The sequence below is a fragment of the Lagenorhynchus albirostris genome, chromosome 6 (assembly GCF_949774975.1).
Source record: "Lagenorhynchus albirostris chromosome 6, mLagAlb1.1, whole genome shotgun sequence".
NCBI lineage: Eukaryota > Metazoa > Chordata > Mammalia > Artiodactyla > Delphinidae > Lagenorhynchus > Lagenorhynchus albirostris.
Genome location: NC_083100.1, coordinates 94,707,327 through 94,726,567, shown reverse-complemented (window position 1 = coordinate 94,726,567; position 19,241 = coordinate 94,707,327). Strand labels below are relative to the sequence as shown.

The following is a 19,241-nucleotide window of genomic DNA, read 5'->3' as shown; positions in this document are numbered from 1 at the left end:
ACCTGGTCCCAGGATGGAGCCTGGGCAGTGAGGGAGGCGGTGACCATTGTTGGCACTTACTCAAGCAGTGCATCAGAAGCAGCCCAGACCTCTGACGGCGGCCACTCAACCACAACTCACCCTCCAGTACGTGCTGAGAGGTCACGCAGGCTCCACCTGCCAAGGGTGCCGCAGCAAGGCAGGGGTGGAGGAGATTGGGGGCAATGAATGACTGTGAGGGGCAAAAGGGTACTTGGACCCAAGGCTGCATCTGAGCAGAGCGAGGGAAACAATTGTTGGTGCCTGTACAGACAGTGCACCGGAGACAGCTCAGATCTCTGTGGTCAAGCTACACAAGCTGAGAGCCTGCATCCTCTGTCCTTGCTTCAGCACTCCCTCGTCCTCTGGGGTAAGGGTCCCAGTGCTGGGAGAAGGGAAAGCACACACTTAAAGGAACAGAGCCAGCTCGGGCCTGAACCTCAGGGCTTCTACTTCAGCACCTTGGCATCAGACTCCACCCCTGATAGGGAGGTGATGGCCACCGAGCAGAGAGGAAGCCCCACCTCACACCCGCCTTCAGCTCTGGCCCCTTCATCTCCAGCCCCACCGATACCAAGGTGATAGCTGCTAGCACACCCTGAGGAAAGGGTGACTTGCATTCACATCAAATCCAGCTCTCCCGCCAAAGGCACTGGGCACACGCAGCCTGTATAGGGATACTCCCATGTAAGAACAGCCCTTCAAGACTGCAGTAGGTCACTTTTTCACCTAAATTCATAGAGGCAGAGAAAGTTTAGCAAAATGAAAAGGCAGAGGAACTGGTCTCAATTGAAAGAACAGGAGAAAACCCCTGAAAAAATAATGAAACAGAAATAAACAAATTACTGCATAAAGAATTCAAAGCATTGGTAATAAGAATGTTAACTAAACTAGAGTAAAGAGTAGATGAACACAGTTAGAGTTTTAACCAGGAACTAGAAAGTATAAAAAAGACCCAACGAAAATGAAAAATTCAATAAGTGAAATGAAAAAAAAGACACACTAGAAGGGATGAATAATAGACTAAGTGAAATAGAAGTATACCTAACTCGTCTGGAAGATAGAATAATGGAAATTGCCCAATCAGAGCAGTAAAAAGAAAAACAAATTTTAAAAAATGAGAACAGTTTAAGGGATCTCTGGGATTACATTAAGTCTACCAACATTCACATTATAGGTGTCTGAGAGAGGGAGAGAAAAGGAGATCTAAAATGTATTTGAGGAGATTATGGCCGAAAGCATTCCAAATCTGAAGAAGGAAACAGATATCCATGTACAGGAAGCACAGAGGGTCCCAGTCAAGATGAACCCAAACAGACCCACATGAAGACATATCATAATTAAAATGATAAAAGTTAAAGAGAGAATTCTAAAGACAGCAAGAGAAAAATAAGTCATACAGTGGAACCCCATAAGGCTATCCGCTGATTTTTCTGCAGAAACTTTGCAAGCCAGAAGGGAGTGGCATGATATATTCAAAGTGCTGAAAGGGAAGAACCTGCAACCTAGGATATGCTACCCAACAAGATTATCACTTAGAATAGGAGCGATAAAGAACTCAGACAAGCAAAAACTAAGAGTTCATCAATACTGAACCAACCCTAAAAGAAATGTTAAAGGGTCTTCGCTAAGTGGAAAAGAAGTAAGAATCTATAGGAAAGGGAAAATCCCCCTGGGAAAGCCACATATATAGTAAGTACTGAAGATCAACCAGTTAAATAAGCCAGTATGAAGATTAAAAGACAAAAAAATTATAAAAGCAATAAGGGGAGAAGCATGAAGATTAAAATATGACATCAAAAACACAAAATGTGGCGAAGGAGTAAAGAATACAGATCCGTTAGAATGAGTTTGAACTTAAATGAATACCAATTTAAAACAAGTAGATATAGTTACAGTCAACGTAGAACCCCATGGTAATCACAAATCCAAAACCTACAATAGATACACAAAACATATAAAGAAAGGAACAGAAGCATACTACTAAAGAAAATCATCAAACCACAAGGGAAGAAACAAAAAGAAGAAGAAATGAACAGAGAACTACCAAAAAAAAAAACCCAGAAAACAAGTAATAAAATGGCAGTAAGTACATATCTATCAATAATTACTTTAAATGTCATTGAACTAAATGCTCCAATCAAAACACATAGGGTGGCTGATTGGATTTAAAAAAGATCTATCTAAATGCTGCCTACAAGATACTCACTTTAAAGCTAAAGACACACACAGACTGAAAGTTAGGGGATAGAAAAAGATATTTCATGCAAACAGAAATGGCAAGAAATTGGGATAGCAGTATTCATATCAGACAAAATAGACTTTTAAAACAAAGCCTATAATAAAAGACAAAGAAGAGCATTATATAACGATAAAGGGATCAATACAAGAAGAAGGTAGTACACCGGTTAACATGTATGCATCCAGTACAGGAGCACCCAAATACATAAAGCAAATACTAACAGACGTAAAGGGAGAAATTGACAATAATAGTAGGGGACTTTAACACCCCACTTACATCAGTGGACAGATCATCCAGACCAAAAATCAGTAAGGCAACAGTGATCTTAAATGACACAATAGAGCAGTTGGGCTTAATAGATATCTACAGGTCATCACATCTGAAAACAGCAGAATGCACATTCTCTTCAAGTGTACATGGAACATCTCCAGGATAAATCACACGCTAGGCCACAAAACAAGTCTCAACAAGTTCAAGAGGATAGAAATTATGTCAACCATTTTTTCTGACCCCAACGGTATGAAACTAGAAATCAATTGCAGAAAGAAAAATGGGAAAAGAACAAACAAATGAGACTAAACAACATGCCACTGAAAAAAGCAATGGATCAAAGAAAAAAAGAGGAAGTCAGAAAATACCTTGAGACAAGTGAAAATGGAAATACAGTCTCTAAAATGTATGGGATGCAGCAAAAGCAGTTTAAAGAGGGAAGTTTATGGTGATATGAGCCTTCGTCAAGCAACAAGAAAATTCTCAAACAACCCCACTTACCACCTAAAGGAATTAGAAAAAGGAGAACAAAGCCCAGAGTCAGCAGAAGTTGGAAAATAATAAAGATCAGAGAGGAAATAAATAAAATAGAGACGAAAAAAATAGAAAAGATCAATGAAACCAAGAGCTAGTTGTTTGAAAAGTTAAATAAAATTGATAAACCTTTATCCAGGCTCACCAAGAAGAAAAGAGAGAGGACCCAAATAAACAAAAGAAGAAACGAAAGAGGAGGAATAACCAGTACAGCAGGGATCCAAAAAATCGTAAGAGTACTATGAACAGTTAAATGCCAACAAAGTGAACAACCTGTAAGAAATGGACAAATTTCTAGAAACATACAACACGCCAAGACTGAATCAAGAAGAAACAGACCATTTGAACAGACCGATCACTGGTAGTGAAATTGAATTTGTAAAACAAAGAAAAACTCCCAGCAAACAAAAGTCTAGGACTAGGCAGCCTCACAGGGGAATTCTACCAAAGACGTAAAGAAAAACTAATACTTACCCTTCTCAAACTATTTCAAAAACAAAATTGAAGAGGAAGGAACACTCCCAAATTCATTCTATAATTCCACCATTACCCTGACACAAAAACCAGAAAAGACACTACAAAAAAAGAAGATCACAGGCCAATACCTTTGATGAATATAGATGCAGAAATCCTCAACAGTATATTAGCAAACCAAATCCAACATTATATAAAAAGAATCATACACCATGATCAAGTGAGATTTATTCCAGGGACACAAGGATGGTTCAGTATTCACAAATCATTCAGTGTGATATATACCACATTAACAAACAAAAGGATAAAAATCACATGATCATCTCACTAGAAGTAGAAAAAGCAGTTGACAAAACGACATCCATTTATGGTAAAAACACTCATCAAATTGGTTATAGATGTAACATATCTCAGCATAATAAAGGCCATTTATGACAAACCCACGGCTAACATCATACTCAGTGTTGAAAAGGTGAAAGCCTTTCCTCTAAATTTAGGAGCAAAACAAGGATGCCCCCTCTCGCCACTTCAATTTAACGTAGTATTAGAAGTCCTAGCCACGATAGACGAAAATAAAAAAAGAAAAGCATCCAAACTGGAAGGAGAAAAGTAAAACTGCCACTATTTGCAGATGACATAATACTTTATGTAGAAAACCCTTAAGTGTCCACCAAAAAACTATTAGAGCTAATAAATTCAGAGAAGTTTTAGGATATAATATCAATATACAGAAATCTGTTGCTTTTCTATACATTAATAATGAACTGTCAGAAAGAGAAAGTAAAAAAACAATCCTGTTTAAAACCGCTTCAAAAAGTATAAAATTCCTGGGAATAAACTTAACCAAGGAGGTGAAAAACCTATACTCTGAAAACTGTAAAACATTGATGAAGGAAAATGAAGATGATACAAAGAAATGGAAAGATACCCTGCACTCGTGGATTGGAAGAATTAATATTTTTAACATGGCCATGCCACTCAAAGCAATCTACAGATTTAATGTGATCCCTGTCAAAATACCCGTAACATTTTTCACAGAACTAGAACAAATATTCCTAAAATTTATATGGAACCACAAAAGAACCTGAATTGCCAAGCAGTCCAAGGAAAAAGAACAAAACTGGAGGTATTTCGCTTCCTGACTTTTCATTCAGTCTATACCACGGGTCCCTGACCCCCAGGCTGCGGACCAGTCCTGGTCTGCAACCTGCTAGGAACCAGGCCACACAGCAGGAGGTGAGCGGCAGGCAGGTGAGTGAGTGAAGCTTCATCTGCCACTCCCATCACTCGCATTACAGCCTGAACCATCCCCATCCCTGATCCGTGGAAAAATTGTCTTACATGAAACCGGTCCCTGGTGTCAAAAAGGTTGGGGACCGCTGGTCTACACTACAAAGCTTTAGTAACCCAAACAGCATGGTGGGAAAGTAAATGGGTATAGCTGCTATGAAAACAGTATGAAGGTTCCTCAAAAACCTAAAAAAGAGCTACCATATGACGCAGCAATTCCACTGCTGTGGTGTATATCCAAAAAAGTTGAAAACACTAATTCAGAAAGACATGTGCACCCCAGTGTTCATATCAGCACTATTTTCAATAGCCAAGGTATGGAAACAACCTAAGGGTCCTTCAGTAGACAAATTGATAAAGAAGAAGTGGCATATATATACAGTGGAATACTACTCAGTGATAAAAAAAAAAGAATGAAATTCTTCCGTTTGCAGCAATATCCTAGAGGATATTATGCTTACTGAAGTAAGTCAGACAGAGAAAGACACGTGTGGTATGATATCAGTTATATGCCAAATCTAAAAAATAAAATGAACGTATTCAGCAAAAGAGAAACAGACTCACAGATACAGAAAACAAACTAGTGGTTACCAGTGGGGAGAGGAAAGGGGCATGGGGCAAGATAGGGGTATTGTATTGAAATACAAATGACTATGTATAAAATAGATAAGCACAGGGAATTATTTTGTAGTAACTTTTAACGGAGTATAGTCAAAAAAAAAATCACAAAAAAGGGGAAGAATAGTAATGTGCTTTTTTGTGTCTTCCATTTATTACAGTTGATACTGTCTTTTATTTGTGGTCTATAAAATTTTCCAATAAATTTTAAAAGGTGAATACATTTAAGCATCATAATTGTTTTTGTTTTTGTTTTTGTTTTGCGGTACGCGGGCCTCTCACTGTTGTGGCCTCTCCCGTTGCGGAGCACAGGCTCCAGACGCGCAGGCTCAGTGGCCATGGCTTACGGGCCCAGCCGCTCCACGGCATGTGGGATCTTCCCGGACCGGGGCACGAACCCGTGTCCCCTGCATCGGCAGGCGGACTCTCAACCACTGCGCCACCAGGGAAGCCCCATAATTATTTAATAGTGTCAATGGTCATGAATTTGGGTAAAAATCATGAAATTAGTACCAGCTTTACCAACTGGTAGTATGTATTGACCTACGTTTTGTTTTGAATCACCTTCCTAAGAGAGCACTCTGAAATCTTGCAGTTAGTACAACTTGGAAGTCCCTTCATATGTTTCTTTTCTATTGTTATTCTGTAAAGAGATGTTTTGATGTGTCCTTTAACTTAACCAATAAATGCATCTTTAATGGCCTGACCTAGGTTTCTCCATTTCAGGTTAGTTTATAGTTTAGTATTATTAACTTTAATGTCCAAGGTTATTCCAGATTGGAAGTCCTCTAGAATTGAAAGAAATGAAAATTCATAATATTGTTAAAATGACCATAATACCCAAAGCAATCTACAGATTTAATTTGATCCGTATGAAATTACCCATGACATTTTTCACATAACTAGAACAAACAATCCTAGAATTTATATGGAGCCATAAAAGACCCAGAATTGTCAAAGCAATCCTAAGGAAAGAGAACAAAGCAGGAGGCATAACCCTCCCAGACTTCAGACAATACTAGAAGGCTACAGTAATCAAAACAGCATGGTATTGGCACAGAAACAGACATATGGATCAGTGGAACAGAACAGAGAGCCCAGAAATAAACCCGCACACCTACGGTTAATTAATCTTCAACAAAGGAGGCAAGAATCTACAGTGGGGAAAAGACAGTCTCTTCAGCAAGTGGTGTTGGAAAAGTTGGACAGCTGCATGTAAATCAGTGAAGCTAGAACACACCCTCACACCATATACGAAAATAAACTCAAAGTGGCTTAAAGGCTTAAATATAAGGCATGATACCATTAAACTCCTGGAAGAGAACATAGGCAAAACATTCTCTGACATAAATCGTAGCAATGTTTTCTTAGGTCAGTCTCCCAAGGCAATAGAAATAAAAGCAAAAATAAACAAATGGGACCTAATTTAACTTATAAGCTTTTGCACAGCAAAGGAAACCATAAACAAAATGAAAGGACAACCTACAGACTGGGAGAAAATACTTGCAAATGGTGTGTTCAATAAGGAATTAATCTAACAACCCAATCAAAAAATGGGCAAAAGACCTGAATAGACATTTCTCCAAATAAGACATACAGATGATCAGTAGGTACCTGAAAGGATGCTCAACATCTCTAATTATTAGAGAAATGCAAATGAAAACAACCGTGAGGTACCACCTCACACCAGTAAGAATGGCCATCGTTAAAAAGTCTATAAATAACAAATGCTGGAGAGGGTGTGGAGAAAAGGGAACCTTCTTACACTGAGGGTGGGAATGTAATTTAGTGCAGCCACTATGGAGAACAGTATGGAGATTCCTCAGAAAACTAAAACTAGAGCTGCCACACGATCCGATAACCCCACTCCTGGGCATGTATCTGGACAAAACTCAAATTCGAAAAGATACCTGCACCCCTATATTCATAGCAGCACTATTTACAGTAGCCAAGACATGGAAACAACCTAAACGTCCATCGATGTATAAATGGATAAAGAAGATGTGGTATATATTTAAATGGAATATTACTCAGCCATGAAGAAAATGAAATGTAGTAAGTCCACTACATACCAACGAGTTCCATTCCGAGAGTGCATTCATAAGTCCAATTTGTTCATAAGTCCAACAAAGTTAGCCTAGGTACCCAACTAACTCAATCGGCTATATAGTACTGTACTGTAATAGGTTTATAATATGTTCTCATCTCTGAAAGTTTGCAACTTGAAGGTTTGTATGTTGGGCACTTAATGGTAATGCATTTTGCAGCTATATGGATGGATCTAGAGATTATCATCAAATCTAAGCAACGTAAGTGAGAAAGAGAAAGACAAATACCATATAATATCTCTTATATGTGGAATCTAAAATATGACACGGGGGCTTCCGTGGTGGCACAGTGGTTAGGAATCCACCGGCCAATGCAGGGGACACAGGTTTGAGCCTTGGTCCAGGAAGATCCCACGTGCCACAGAGCAACTAAGCCCGTGCGCCACAACTATTGAGCCTGTGCTGTAGAGCCCGCAAGCCAGAACTACTGAGCCGGCACGCCACAACTACTGAAGCCCGCGTGCCTAGAGCCCATGCTCCGCAACAAGAGAAGCCACGACAATGAGAAGCCTGCACAGCACAACAAAGAGTAGCCCCCGCTCGCCACAACTAGAGAAAGCCTGCGCACAGCAATGAAGATCCAACGCAGCCAAAAATAAGTTAATTTTTTAAAATAAGTAAATAAATTAAAATATGATACAAATGAACTTATCTACAAAACAGACTTACAGACATAGAGAACACACTTGTGGTTGCTGGGGGTTGTGGGGGTGAGGGTGGGGGAGGGATGGACTGGGAGTTTGGGATGAGCAGATGCAAACTATTATATATAGAATGGATAAACCACAGGTCCTGTTTTATAGCACAGGAAAGTATATTCAACATCCTGTAATAAACCATAATAGAAAAGAAAACAATGAAAATTCAGAATATTAAGAATCTTCTCAAAAACAGAGTGGGGGGGAACACCCATTGTTGTGGAATTTCTTTGCAGTGGCAGTGATTTTCTCACTGGGCAGTGAAATGGTCTTGGGCAGAGTAAAGGGATTCATTGAGAGGAGACTACCCACTTTTCATTGCCTTTTGGATACACAGGCAGACCTCAAAGATACTGAGGGTTTGACTCCAGGCCACTACAATAAAGCGAGTATCACAATAAAGTGAGTCACACAATATGTTTGGTTTCCCAGTGTACATGAAAGTTATGTTTATACTATACTGTAGTCTGTTGTATACAACAGCATTATGTATTAAAAAATACATACCTTTATTTATTTATTTATTGGAACATAATTGCTTTACAATGTTGTGTTAGTTTCTGCTGTACAGTGAAGTGAATCAGCTATATGTATACCTGTATCCCCTCCCTCTTGGACCTCCCCCCCACCCATCCCACCCATCTAGGTTGTCACACAGCACCGAGCTGAGCTCCCTGTGCTATGCAGCATGTTCCCGCTAGCTATCTGTTTTACACATGGTAGTGTATTTATGTCAAACCTAATCTCCCAATTCGTCCCACCCTCCCCTTCCCCGCACGTGTCCACAGGTCCGTTCTCTACGTCTACATCTCTATTCCTGCCCTACAAATAGGTTCATCTGTACCATTTTTCTAGATTCCACATATATGCGTTAATATATGATATTTGTTTTTCTCTTTCTGGCTTACTTCACTCTGTATGAAAGACTCTAGGTCCATCCACATCTCTACAAATGACCCAGTTTTGTTCCTTTTTATGGCTGAGTAATATTCCATTGTATAAAGGACACGTACCCCAATGTACATACCTTAATTTTAAAAATCCTTTCACAGGTATGAAATGCACAGTGTGAGAATATAATCAATAATATTGTAATATCTTTGTGTGGTGACAGATGGTAACTAGACTTATCATGGTGATCGTTTTGTAATGTACAGAAATATGGAATCACTATACTACACACCAGGAACTGGCATAGTGCTATAGGTCAATTATACTTCGAAAACAAAGACAAAGTCATGGACAAAGAGATCAGACTTGTGGTTACCAGAGGAAGGGGGTGGGGGGAGGGGGAGTTGGAGGAGTGGTAGTCAAAAGGTATAAACTTGCAGCTCTAAGATAAGTACAACCCAAGAGCTCTTATCACAAGGAAAAAAAATTTTATTTTGTATCTCTACGATGATGGTTGTTCACTAAACTTGTGGTAGTCATTCCATGTTGTATATAAATCAAATCATTATGCTGTACACCTGAAACATATTCTGTGCTGTGTGTCAATTATATTTCAATATAAAACTGGAAAGGGAAAAAAAAGTTTATATACTTTATTGCTAAAAAATGCTAACCAACCTCTGATAATACAGGGTTGCCACAAACCTTTAATTCGTAAAAAGTGTAGTATCTGCGAAGTGCAAAAATGTGAAGCACAATAAAATGAGGTGTGCCTGCAGTTTCATAAAAAGCAAGGTAAAAATCTGGGTTTGGTCCAGGATAGCACTCTACCTTCTGCATCAGGTGTTTTCCTGTTTTTTGGTTTGTTGCTTTTTTGAAATCTTCATGAATCATGGGCCGCCATAAATGTTCTCCGCTCTATGGGAGTAGCCATATTTCTTGTTGCTAATAGACCTTGTAAATAAACAAACTTTTTTTTTCTTTTTAGCTACAGCATTGAGAAAAAGAAAGAGCTGTTTTTCTCTGGCGTTTTGTGACTGACAGGCATCTGATAAATGTGCAAAAGGAACTGAGCGTCCCTAGACACACATATTCTCATGATTAAGCAGGGCTGTTTGGGTGGAAATATGTTCTCAGTGGTAGCGTTTAGGTCAATTAAAAAGGATGATTTTATTATTTAAATGGTCACCATTGATTGGTATTTGGTTCTTGTTGGATGAAAAGGCATATTTTCTCTGAGGGGATTTTATGGAAGAGTGTTTTATCCCTCCTTTCTTTAATAAATCATCTGTGTTAATGATATTAGCTGGCAGGAGGTCTGTTAGGACTTCAGTGCTGCCGTCTTTGTGGTCTCATGCAGCTAAGATCTCATCCAAAGGCCAAGCAGGTCCTCTAGAAAGTTTCTTGCCCATTTCTTTCCCTTTTAAAGATTAGAAATTGTCGGCGCTCTCTGTATTCATCTTGGATGATGGAAGATGATAAGAATTCTATTAAATGGAAAGTTATCAGTTGGTTTTTTTATTTAGGAGCAAATCTATGATTCCTGTTGATCTTGGAAAAATATTTATAAATTCTGTCCAATTTATATAGGGACCCAGGACATTCGATGAAACATTTATTAAATACCTACATGCGACTAGTATTCTGCTAGGTACTGCAAAACTCATATCCATTTTGCTTCATGTGAGGCCTTTGCTGAGCATGGACAACACACAGGAAAGTGAGATGCAAATAGTCCAAGATATACCGTGTTTTACATCAAACTCCAAATTAGGAAGTAGGTCCTGGCAAGGAGGTTGTGAGCGTCCATCTCGTAATAGTGTGGCTTAGTGCAGAGAGAATGTTCCAGGAATCCTCTGGCATTGCTGCAGCCAGCCCTGTGAGGAGGCCAGCTGCCTCGGGCCGCGAGGCAAATATCTTTTTAAGTCATCAGTCTGTTCTTGATGCTCCAGACACACAGAAGACATTAGAGGAACAGCATCAATACTGCCGGCACACGCCCAATTCCAAAACACACAGGTGTAGAAAGTGATTGAAGAGGGAAGACTATAATTGTTCAGCCTCCTCTGTCCTAGACAGAGATCAGTCTCCTGCCTTGGGTTTATAAGACAAACCCAGATAAGCTAAAAAAAAAACCAGACAACTCCCAAACCAAAGCTTCAAGTATAAGCATGTAGAGTTATAAGTATCTCACGCATCCCATCATTCATTCTGTAGCCTTCCGTTGAGTAGAAGCCAGCCTCACGTAGCGTACATATAGGCCCCATGTAATAAAAGTCCAAGATTTCAGGAGTGAGGCTCCTGCCAGGCATCTTTCCTCATCAGGGTTTGTTTTAGTTATCCACATTTAAAATAACACCACTAAAACTCCAAGTTCAATATAGAGTCACAAGCTAGAGACGGTCAGTCAATGACAAACAAGTGGAGGTAGCCAGAGCCTTCAAGGCAAAGGTTTCTCTGATGAGGGTGGCCTGTTTCTCCCTGCTGGGCCTGCTCAGGGCGCTCTCACCTTTGAATCCCAGCTCTGGCCCTCTTGAGGGAGCTGAACCTTCCCCAGCCCCACTTGTCAGTGTGAGTCCCTCCATCCCCTCCGCCCCTCTCCTGTAGTGACCTTGGCAAGCGTTGCCACCATCATCCCAGCTGTTTTTTTTTTAATTGAAGTATAGTTGTTTTGCAGTGTTGTGTTAGTTTCAGGTGTACAGCAAAGCGATTCAGTTGTTTATACATATATATCTAGTCACTGTGAGGATCGAATGTTCCTTGAGAGCCACATGGGAATCCAGAAGAAGGACACTGTTTCTGGGGTCGGTTTGTATTTAACTCTGTGGTCCTGGCCCGCGCTCCTTCCACCTTGCCTCCCCTCTCTCTTTTCTTCCTTGTCTAGACAAATAGTGCTGAGCTCTGATGTGAAAATCATCACACTAAAATGACAGTTTACTGTTGCTCTTCCTGGAAAATCCTATCTGGCGTTTGCATTCTTTTTTTCTGCAATATGCACTGATGTAAAAATAATTGGAAGATGGACTTCCTCCTAGTGGGGAAAGGAAGAAAGAAAGTGAATCAGATGCTTAAAAGTCATTGCCGTCATCTGATTCTAAAATGTGGGCTCTATCTTCATTTACTTGTATGCTTATTGGTCCAGTAAGAGCCATTCAGAATTATTCCTGATACATAACAACAGAAAATAGTGCTTTTTCATTGGCCAGTCATGAGTTAAATTTACATCAGTGTTTTGAGAATCAGTGATGAAATAAATGTAACCAAAATCAATAAATTCTGTTTTAGTATTGATTCCTTTCTTCCGATTGGTCATTCTTTATGCACGCCAAAACAGTGGTCAGGAGGCTTTTTCTGTAAAGAGCCAGATAGTAAATATTTTAGGCTTTGCTTGACCATGTGGTCTCTGTTGCAGCTACCAAGTCTACTGCTACTGTGTGAAATCAGTCATAGACGTACAGAAGCAACTAGGTTTGGCTAGTTCAAATAAAACTTTATTTTTGAACACTGAGAGTTGAATTCCGTATAATTTTCACATCACAAAATATTCTCCCTCTTTTTTTTCTAACCATTTAAAAATGTAAAGAACATTCTTAGCTAGAAGGCCGTACAAAAACAGGCGATAGACCGGGTTTGATTGATGCTGTGCTAAGGCTTTTGTGGAATAGCCAAACAAAACATTTTCAGTTTCACTTCTTTTTGAGCTCTGGGAGAAAATAATAATGCCCTCTTACTATCAAATACATAAAAATCACCACTGCCTGTTGAGTGAGATTCTAAGCTTTACCTAAAATCACGTACTGTAGTTAGTTGATGAAAATCTTGACTAGTTGTTGAAGGAGATAGGACATGCTATGTGCTCTAAGCAGAATAAGACCTCCGTCTCAGTCTGCCCAGGCTGCTGTACCAAATCATCACAGCCTGGGTGGCTTATAAGTAGCAGATATGTATTGCTTACATTTTGGGAGGCTGAAAGTCTGAGATCAGGGTGGCAGCATGGTCAGGTGAGGTCGCAGACTTCTCATGGTATCTTCGTACGGTGGAAGGCGCTAGGGAGTTCTGTGGAATTTCTTTTATAAAAGCACTGTTCCTATTTATGAGGTCTCCACCCTCATGACCGTATCACCTCCCAAAGGCCCATTTACTAACACCACCTCCTTAGGATTTCAGCATATGAATTTGGGGGGACATAGTAACCTCTAAAAATGGTAGTTCTGTATTTCTTCCACAGTTGTTCATTAGGCACCACTGTATGCTCAGCCCAGGCTAGGGGTACAGCAGTGACCGGGGCGGTCTGCAGTCCCAGCATGGCGGTCCGAGCATGGCGGTCCCAGCTTTTGGGAGCTTTTTATTTCACTGGTATTGGAGCATCTTCTGTGGTTAGTCGACTCATCTAGAGCAGATTGTACGAGCTTTGTGATGGCTCTGGCTCGGAAGCCACGTGTGGGGATGTTTGGTAGACATGCTAGTATAAAACCTCTCAATTCCTGCCCAGTGGCATTCAGTTTAAAGGATTCGTCCATCTTTGGTGGTCCCTGAGGGGGTAGAGCTTTTGTTTCTTCGACTCTGGGGTCAAGGTTGTAGTTTTACCCATGGCGTCTTTTATCTTTCAGGTGCATGCTGCGTGTCCTGGACTCTTTCGGCACTGAACCAGAGTTCAACCATGCCAACTATGCCCAGCTGAAAGGCCACAAGACCCCCTGGGGCAAGTGGAATCTGAACCCGCAGCAGTTTTACACCATGTTCCGTGAGTAGTTGTGTCTCACCTCTACTTTCCAGAATGCTGCCAAAGACAAATGGGAAAAGAAAGGAGGCCACCATGTGTTTTCAGTTGTGATTCCCGGAGCCCTTAGCTATAAAAATGGGTGTTGTAGAACCTTTTTTCTTGGGAATAACTGGATTTTTTTTTTTAAAACCGGAATTGAAAGGCTATGTGAACATTTTGTAAAAAACTTTAGAAATGTTCTGGAGAAAAATATTCAATATGAGGTGTCACTGGAAACCATCTGGGAAAGGACTTTGGATGGACTTTGGCAGGCAGTAAACATGCTGCATGCGACACAGACACTGTTTAGGGTCCACTTGATGATTCAAGAGGAATGAGGTCTTCCATGTGCATACGTTTTCCAAGTAATTAAATCTTCATTCTTTAAGCATCAACCTTTGTAAAGAAAAAAAAGTCAGTCTTTTCAAAATGGAACGATTTAAAACTGTTTCATACCTTACTGGCTTCTTAAACTTTGGGCCTAGGATGAAATCTCAACCTCTCTTGCTCACGTGGTGTCCATGTTGCCACGAGCAGTGATTATTTTGTAAAGTGTTGTAGTGGACAGGCTAAAAGTTGATGAACCTGCTGGCCCCAACTGTAGCCTTTCAGCAATTTTCTGCGTTCCTTTCCCACATTCACCATTTCTTGTTGCTGCCATCAGTCTACCTGCCCGTAGCTTCATTTCGTTTATAATTAGCTGAGGACTGTGAAGCCAAATACCGGATCCTGTAGTATTCATGCCAAAAATAAATTTATTGTTTAAGTCCATAGACCTTGGTGATTCCCCCTGTTGAGGTGAATTCCTGTTCGGGAAATGAAAGGTCCCCCGAGTTAAACAGTCCATTTGGACACTCAGAGTGCAGATTTCCATTTTCCTAAATGATCGGAATAATTTTAATCCAGAGATTTCCTTCCTGGAATTAGGATCTGAGGTGCGAATCTGTTTCCTTCTTTAAAACCCAAGGCCCTCTGCCGTGCCTTTTCCCTTTTCCGTACTGACCCTTCCCCCTCACGTGCAGCCACCTGAAGGTGACCTTTTGTCGGATTCACTAAGTGCAGCAGTGAACACATTGGACTAATCCTTGGGTGTGAAGTATGAGAAGGAAGGATGAATTAAGAAGGGCTGTGGCAGATGGGGAAGTGATTTTAAAAATCAACTCATGTTCAAATGTTCATTTTAGCTCAGAGCGGTGTTTGAGAGTGTTCTGTATGCATCGTAGACATTATTATTACCGCTCCTGGAGCTCTGTCATCCTATCGTAGCCTGTCACGGGGGCACAGTTCAGGGGACAAACTAATATAGGGCATGGTGGGTGACAGGTGGCTGGCAGCATGGTGAGACATGGCTAGAGTTACCTTTGGATCGACACTGCTGTGTAACTTTGAGGGCCTGGGATGAGGTGACACAAAATAACCTAAGAAGTGGCTTGTGTGTTACGTCACATACATAAAATGTTAGCTGTGTCCAAAATGGCCAACACTACTTAAATGACATGGTATATCTGTGCCCTCCGTGGGATGGTATTTCCCTATATCTGGGGCGTAGAAATAGGAGGCTTTTCCAGAAAGAAGTTCTCTTTTAGAATGTTGGAATTCAGAGTCCGAAAGAACTTATTTTTATTCTCCATGAATGGAGGATTTCAGCAGTGTTGGCTGATTGAATTGAAATCAATTCACTGCTTACAATATAACTAAAGATGGAAAAATAGATTAATTCTTGTTAACCTGGGAAAGGGATAGTTTCTTAACTGACTCAGAATTCAGCAGGAATCGGGGGTGGGGGTGGGGCGGGGGGCAAAACTGATACATTTGTCTGCCTAAAAAAAAACGAAACCTGTATGGCAAAATCACCAACACAGAAAAATAACACCATAGCAAATTGTGTTGCAGAGGATTAATATCACTAATGTATAAAGAGCTTCTAAAAATTGAGAGGAAAACATTCCACAATCCAGTAGGAAATGGGCAAAAGCAGTTCGGAGAAAAAAGAAATGTATTGCCCCCAATATATGAAAACATGTTAACCTCACTCATGATAAAGAGAAATGCATTTTAAAACTGCACCAAGATCCCATGTCCCGCATATCAGATTGGCAAAAATCTGAAAGTTTGCTGATGCAGCTCTTCCTATGGTGAGACTTAGGGGAAGCAGTGGGAATGCAGCCCGGCTGGCACTTGCCCCTGTGCAAGGGGATTTGTCACTGTCTAGCATAGCTTCCTAGGCACCCTTCCTTTGACAAGGTCATATCTAAGAATCCATCCCAAAGATAAGTGAGCAAAGGTCAGACATGGTATGTGTACAGTGTGTACAAGGCCATTTATTGTGGCACGATTTGTACTAGGAAGAGACTGGCAATAACCCAGAGGTTCCTAATAGGGGACTGAGTGAATAATATGGTCTGTTGATAGAGTGAAGTCATGTGTAACTGTGCAAAAGGGCCGAGGGAAGACTCCAGTCTCTGGAGGGAGATGTCTAGGATATATTAAGTGGTAAAAACCAAAGTGCAGGCAGGTATGTGGAGTCACCCCCTTCTATATAAGAAGGGTATGGTGGGAGGGAAGTGTGTGTACGTGTATGAATGTGCTTGTGTTTTCAAAAGAAACAATGGAAGAATAACAAGCTAATAAAAATGATTACCACTGGAGGAGGGTTTGCAGGGATAGGAAATAAATGTCTCTTTTTTTTAATTGAAGTATAGTTGATTTACAGTGTTGTGTTAATTCCTGCTGTACAGCAAAGTGATTCAGTTATACATACAGATACATTCTTTTTTATATTCTTTCCCATATGGTTTATTACAGGATATTGAATATAGTTCCCTGTGCTAGATGTCTCTTAACATACTTTATTTTGACTTTGGAACCATAGAAATGTTTTACATAATTTAAAAAGAAAAAAGAATTCACTAAAGATTGAAAAGAGATCAAAAAATGAAACAAGAAATCTGTATCAGGTTGGTGCTAATCTCTCACACAGATAAAATAATTATTTCAAGAGATTTTAAGCACAGTCTTTGGACCATACAGTTGTAGTGGGGAATACTTATATTGTTATTTGAAACTATTACAGTTATACTGTAGGAACTACAGTTTGCAGTATATAGGAAGAGGGGAGTGTATAAAGAATTTAAGTAAAGATTGTATAATACTCAGCTTGAATAGGAAATATCACTATGAACTTATATTTTCTCTCTGAAAAGGAAATGTTTCCTAACTCTGTACTTTGAAAAGGATCAAAAGTAAAGACAATCCAGTGGCAGTGAGTATCCTTAACACTCAGATTGGGATTTGCTAAGTACCTTTCCCACTAAAGGATCCTCTTTCTAAGATAAATAGGTGATTCCAGGTCTAGGGCAGGAACCGTTAAAGATGGGACATCTTTCACGTGGAAGCAAGGAAGCTAAGAAGGACCCCTGGGGTGGAGTCAGAAGGACACAGGAGCCAAAGCTGGGGTAGTTTGAGCATCAAAAAAAATAATGACTGCAGTGGATTTGAATCAAACCAATGGAAAATAATCCATGAATCCAGAATGATAGTCCAAGCAAGAAAAACCCAGAAAATCAATCGATCACCTTTGCGAGTTGCTAAGACACTGACTTCATTACTCTGAAAAATAAATGGAAAGAATCCAGCTTTGATCGTGCCTTTCTAGGGCAAATTGTATTTGAAGGTAATCAAATAGTTGATGAGAGAATGTTGTTAATTATGGGGAAATCACAGCTAATAAATGCAAAAGGAATGAAAACTTAGAAAATCAGCATTTTACAATTCCTAATGAGACAGCGGAGCAAGGTGGGGACCATCAATGGTGGCAAAACCCATCATGTAGCAGGGTGATGGAAAATTTCCTCGTGGCTAAGTCCGGGTCCAGCCTAACTCGGTCGTTGCCATAGAATCTTCCTTCCGGTAAGTGTGACTATTCTCACGGCCTGAAGGGGAAGACCATTCCTTTGAGTAGAAGATGAAAGTGTCAAAAGTGTACCTATGTCTTGTCAATTTTTAAAAAATGAAACAGATTTACTAGTGCTTAATAGATGGGCTGATAGTAATCATTACGTAATTGATGTATAATGTGCACATACACTGTGGGTGTACCTGGATTGTTTTCTCTTGATGGGATGCACAAGGAAAAGTTTGGAGACCACAGAAGTAGTGTTGTACTTGTAGAATCAGGTCGTCGTCAAGTCCGGCTGTCTTATTGTGGGATTACCAGTGTTCTGGCAGGTGTGCAGTAGAGGGAGAGGGTGGAGAAGGCTGTCTAGAAAGGGCCCAGCAGGAGGATAAGGAAAGAGAAGAACGCATCCACACTGTTCCTGAAGCATGTTTAGGGGTAGGGAAGTGAGACGGATGCTCGTGACCAGGTCAATGCTCTTGAATATTCAGAGAACACTTCTCACTTTAAGGCTGCTTGTATTTCTCCTCTAACTCATTTCCTCACTAAGTTGGTAGAATTTCTACAAGCTGAAAAGCCTGGCTTTTTTTTTCTTCACTGTTCTGCCCCAAATCTCAGAATTTCACTAGAACTATCCTCTCTGTGTATTCTGTTTGCATTTGGGCATTTTTGTGTGTCAGCACAGACTGTTCCCAGCACCTTCCTAAGCAGCTTCTATAGGGACCAACCGAGCGGTCAGACAACAGTAAGGACATTTAACTAGATCTCTGAGCGATCAAAGATCGCTTTTTTTCCAGGAAGCTGAGCTGAGAAGTGCAGTTCTTCCTCCGTCAGGGCAGGCCTCTTGTTCTTTTTCCCTTTTGTCAGTACTCTAGTGTCGCTTCTGAGCTGGGCACTGAGACCCTCCTCCTGCCCCAGAGCCAGCTCTGAAAAGCTCAGCATGGACCAAGCTATTCCTCCTCAAAAACCATAGTGCCTTCCCTTTGCCCGTGGGGTCAGTTCCACATTCCATAGCATAGCTCTCGGGCCCCCTGCCTTCCCTCCCTTACCACGGCCCTCCCCTGGCCTCCCTGACCTCACCAGACAGTCTGCTGGTCTCTGAAGGTGCCACCATGATTCTTCACCACCTTTGCTGCCTTCATATCACCCTTATAGCAAAATTTTATTTTTCTCTTGAAGTCTCTATTTAAATGACTTCCATCTTTCCAATCAAATTAAAAAAAAAATAATAACCCTATTATAAAAACAGGGACAGCCTCCCCAGGGAAAAAGGCTCCCATATCCTAATGTGAGCATTATTATCTTTTTCAGGGGTGTATTTTTGCATAGTTATAACACGCATACTAAAATTTTATATCTGCTATTTTTCCATTTACTATGTCAAAAAATATTTTCAAGGTTCAACTTTTCAAACCATTGTTTCCAAGGCTGTTTTATATAG

The 19,241-nt window shown here is 40.4% G+C and overlaps 1 protein-coding gene across 1 annotated transcript in view; it reads left to right on the top strand.

Annotated features, from left to right (window-relative positions):
* The window catches only part of MGAT5 (alpha-1,6-mannosylglycoprotein 6-beta-N-acetylglucosaminyltransferase), a 364,482-nt gene that overhangs the window by 240,172 nt on the left and 105,069 nt on the right, over positions 1 to 19,241 (top strand). Inside the window, exon 11 of the mRNA XM_060151522.1 lies at positions 13,754 to 13,887. Within this exon, the coding sequence (XP_060007505.1) occupies positions 13,754 to 13,887 (134 nt within the window). The remainder of the gene's footprint in view (positions 1 to 13,753; positions 13,888 to 19,241) is intronic.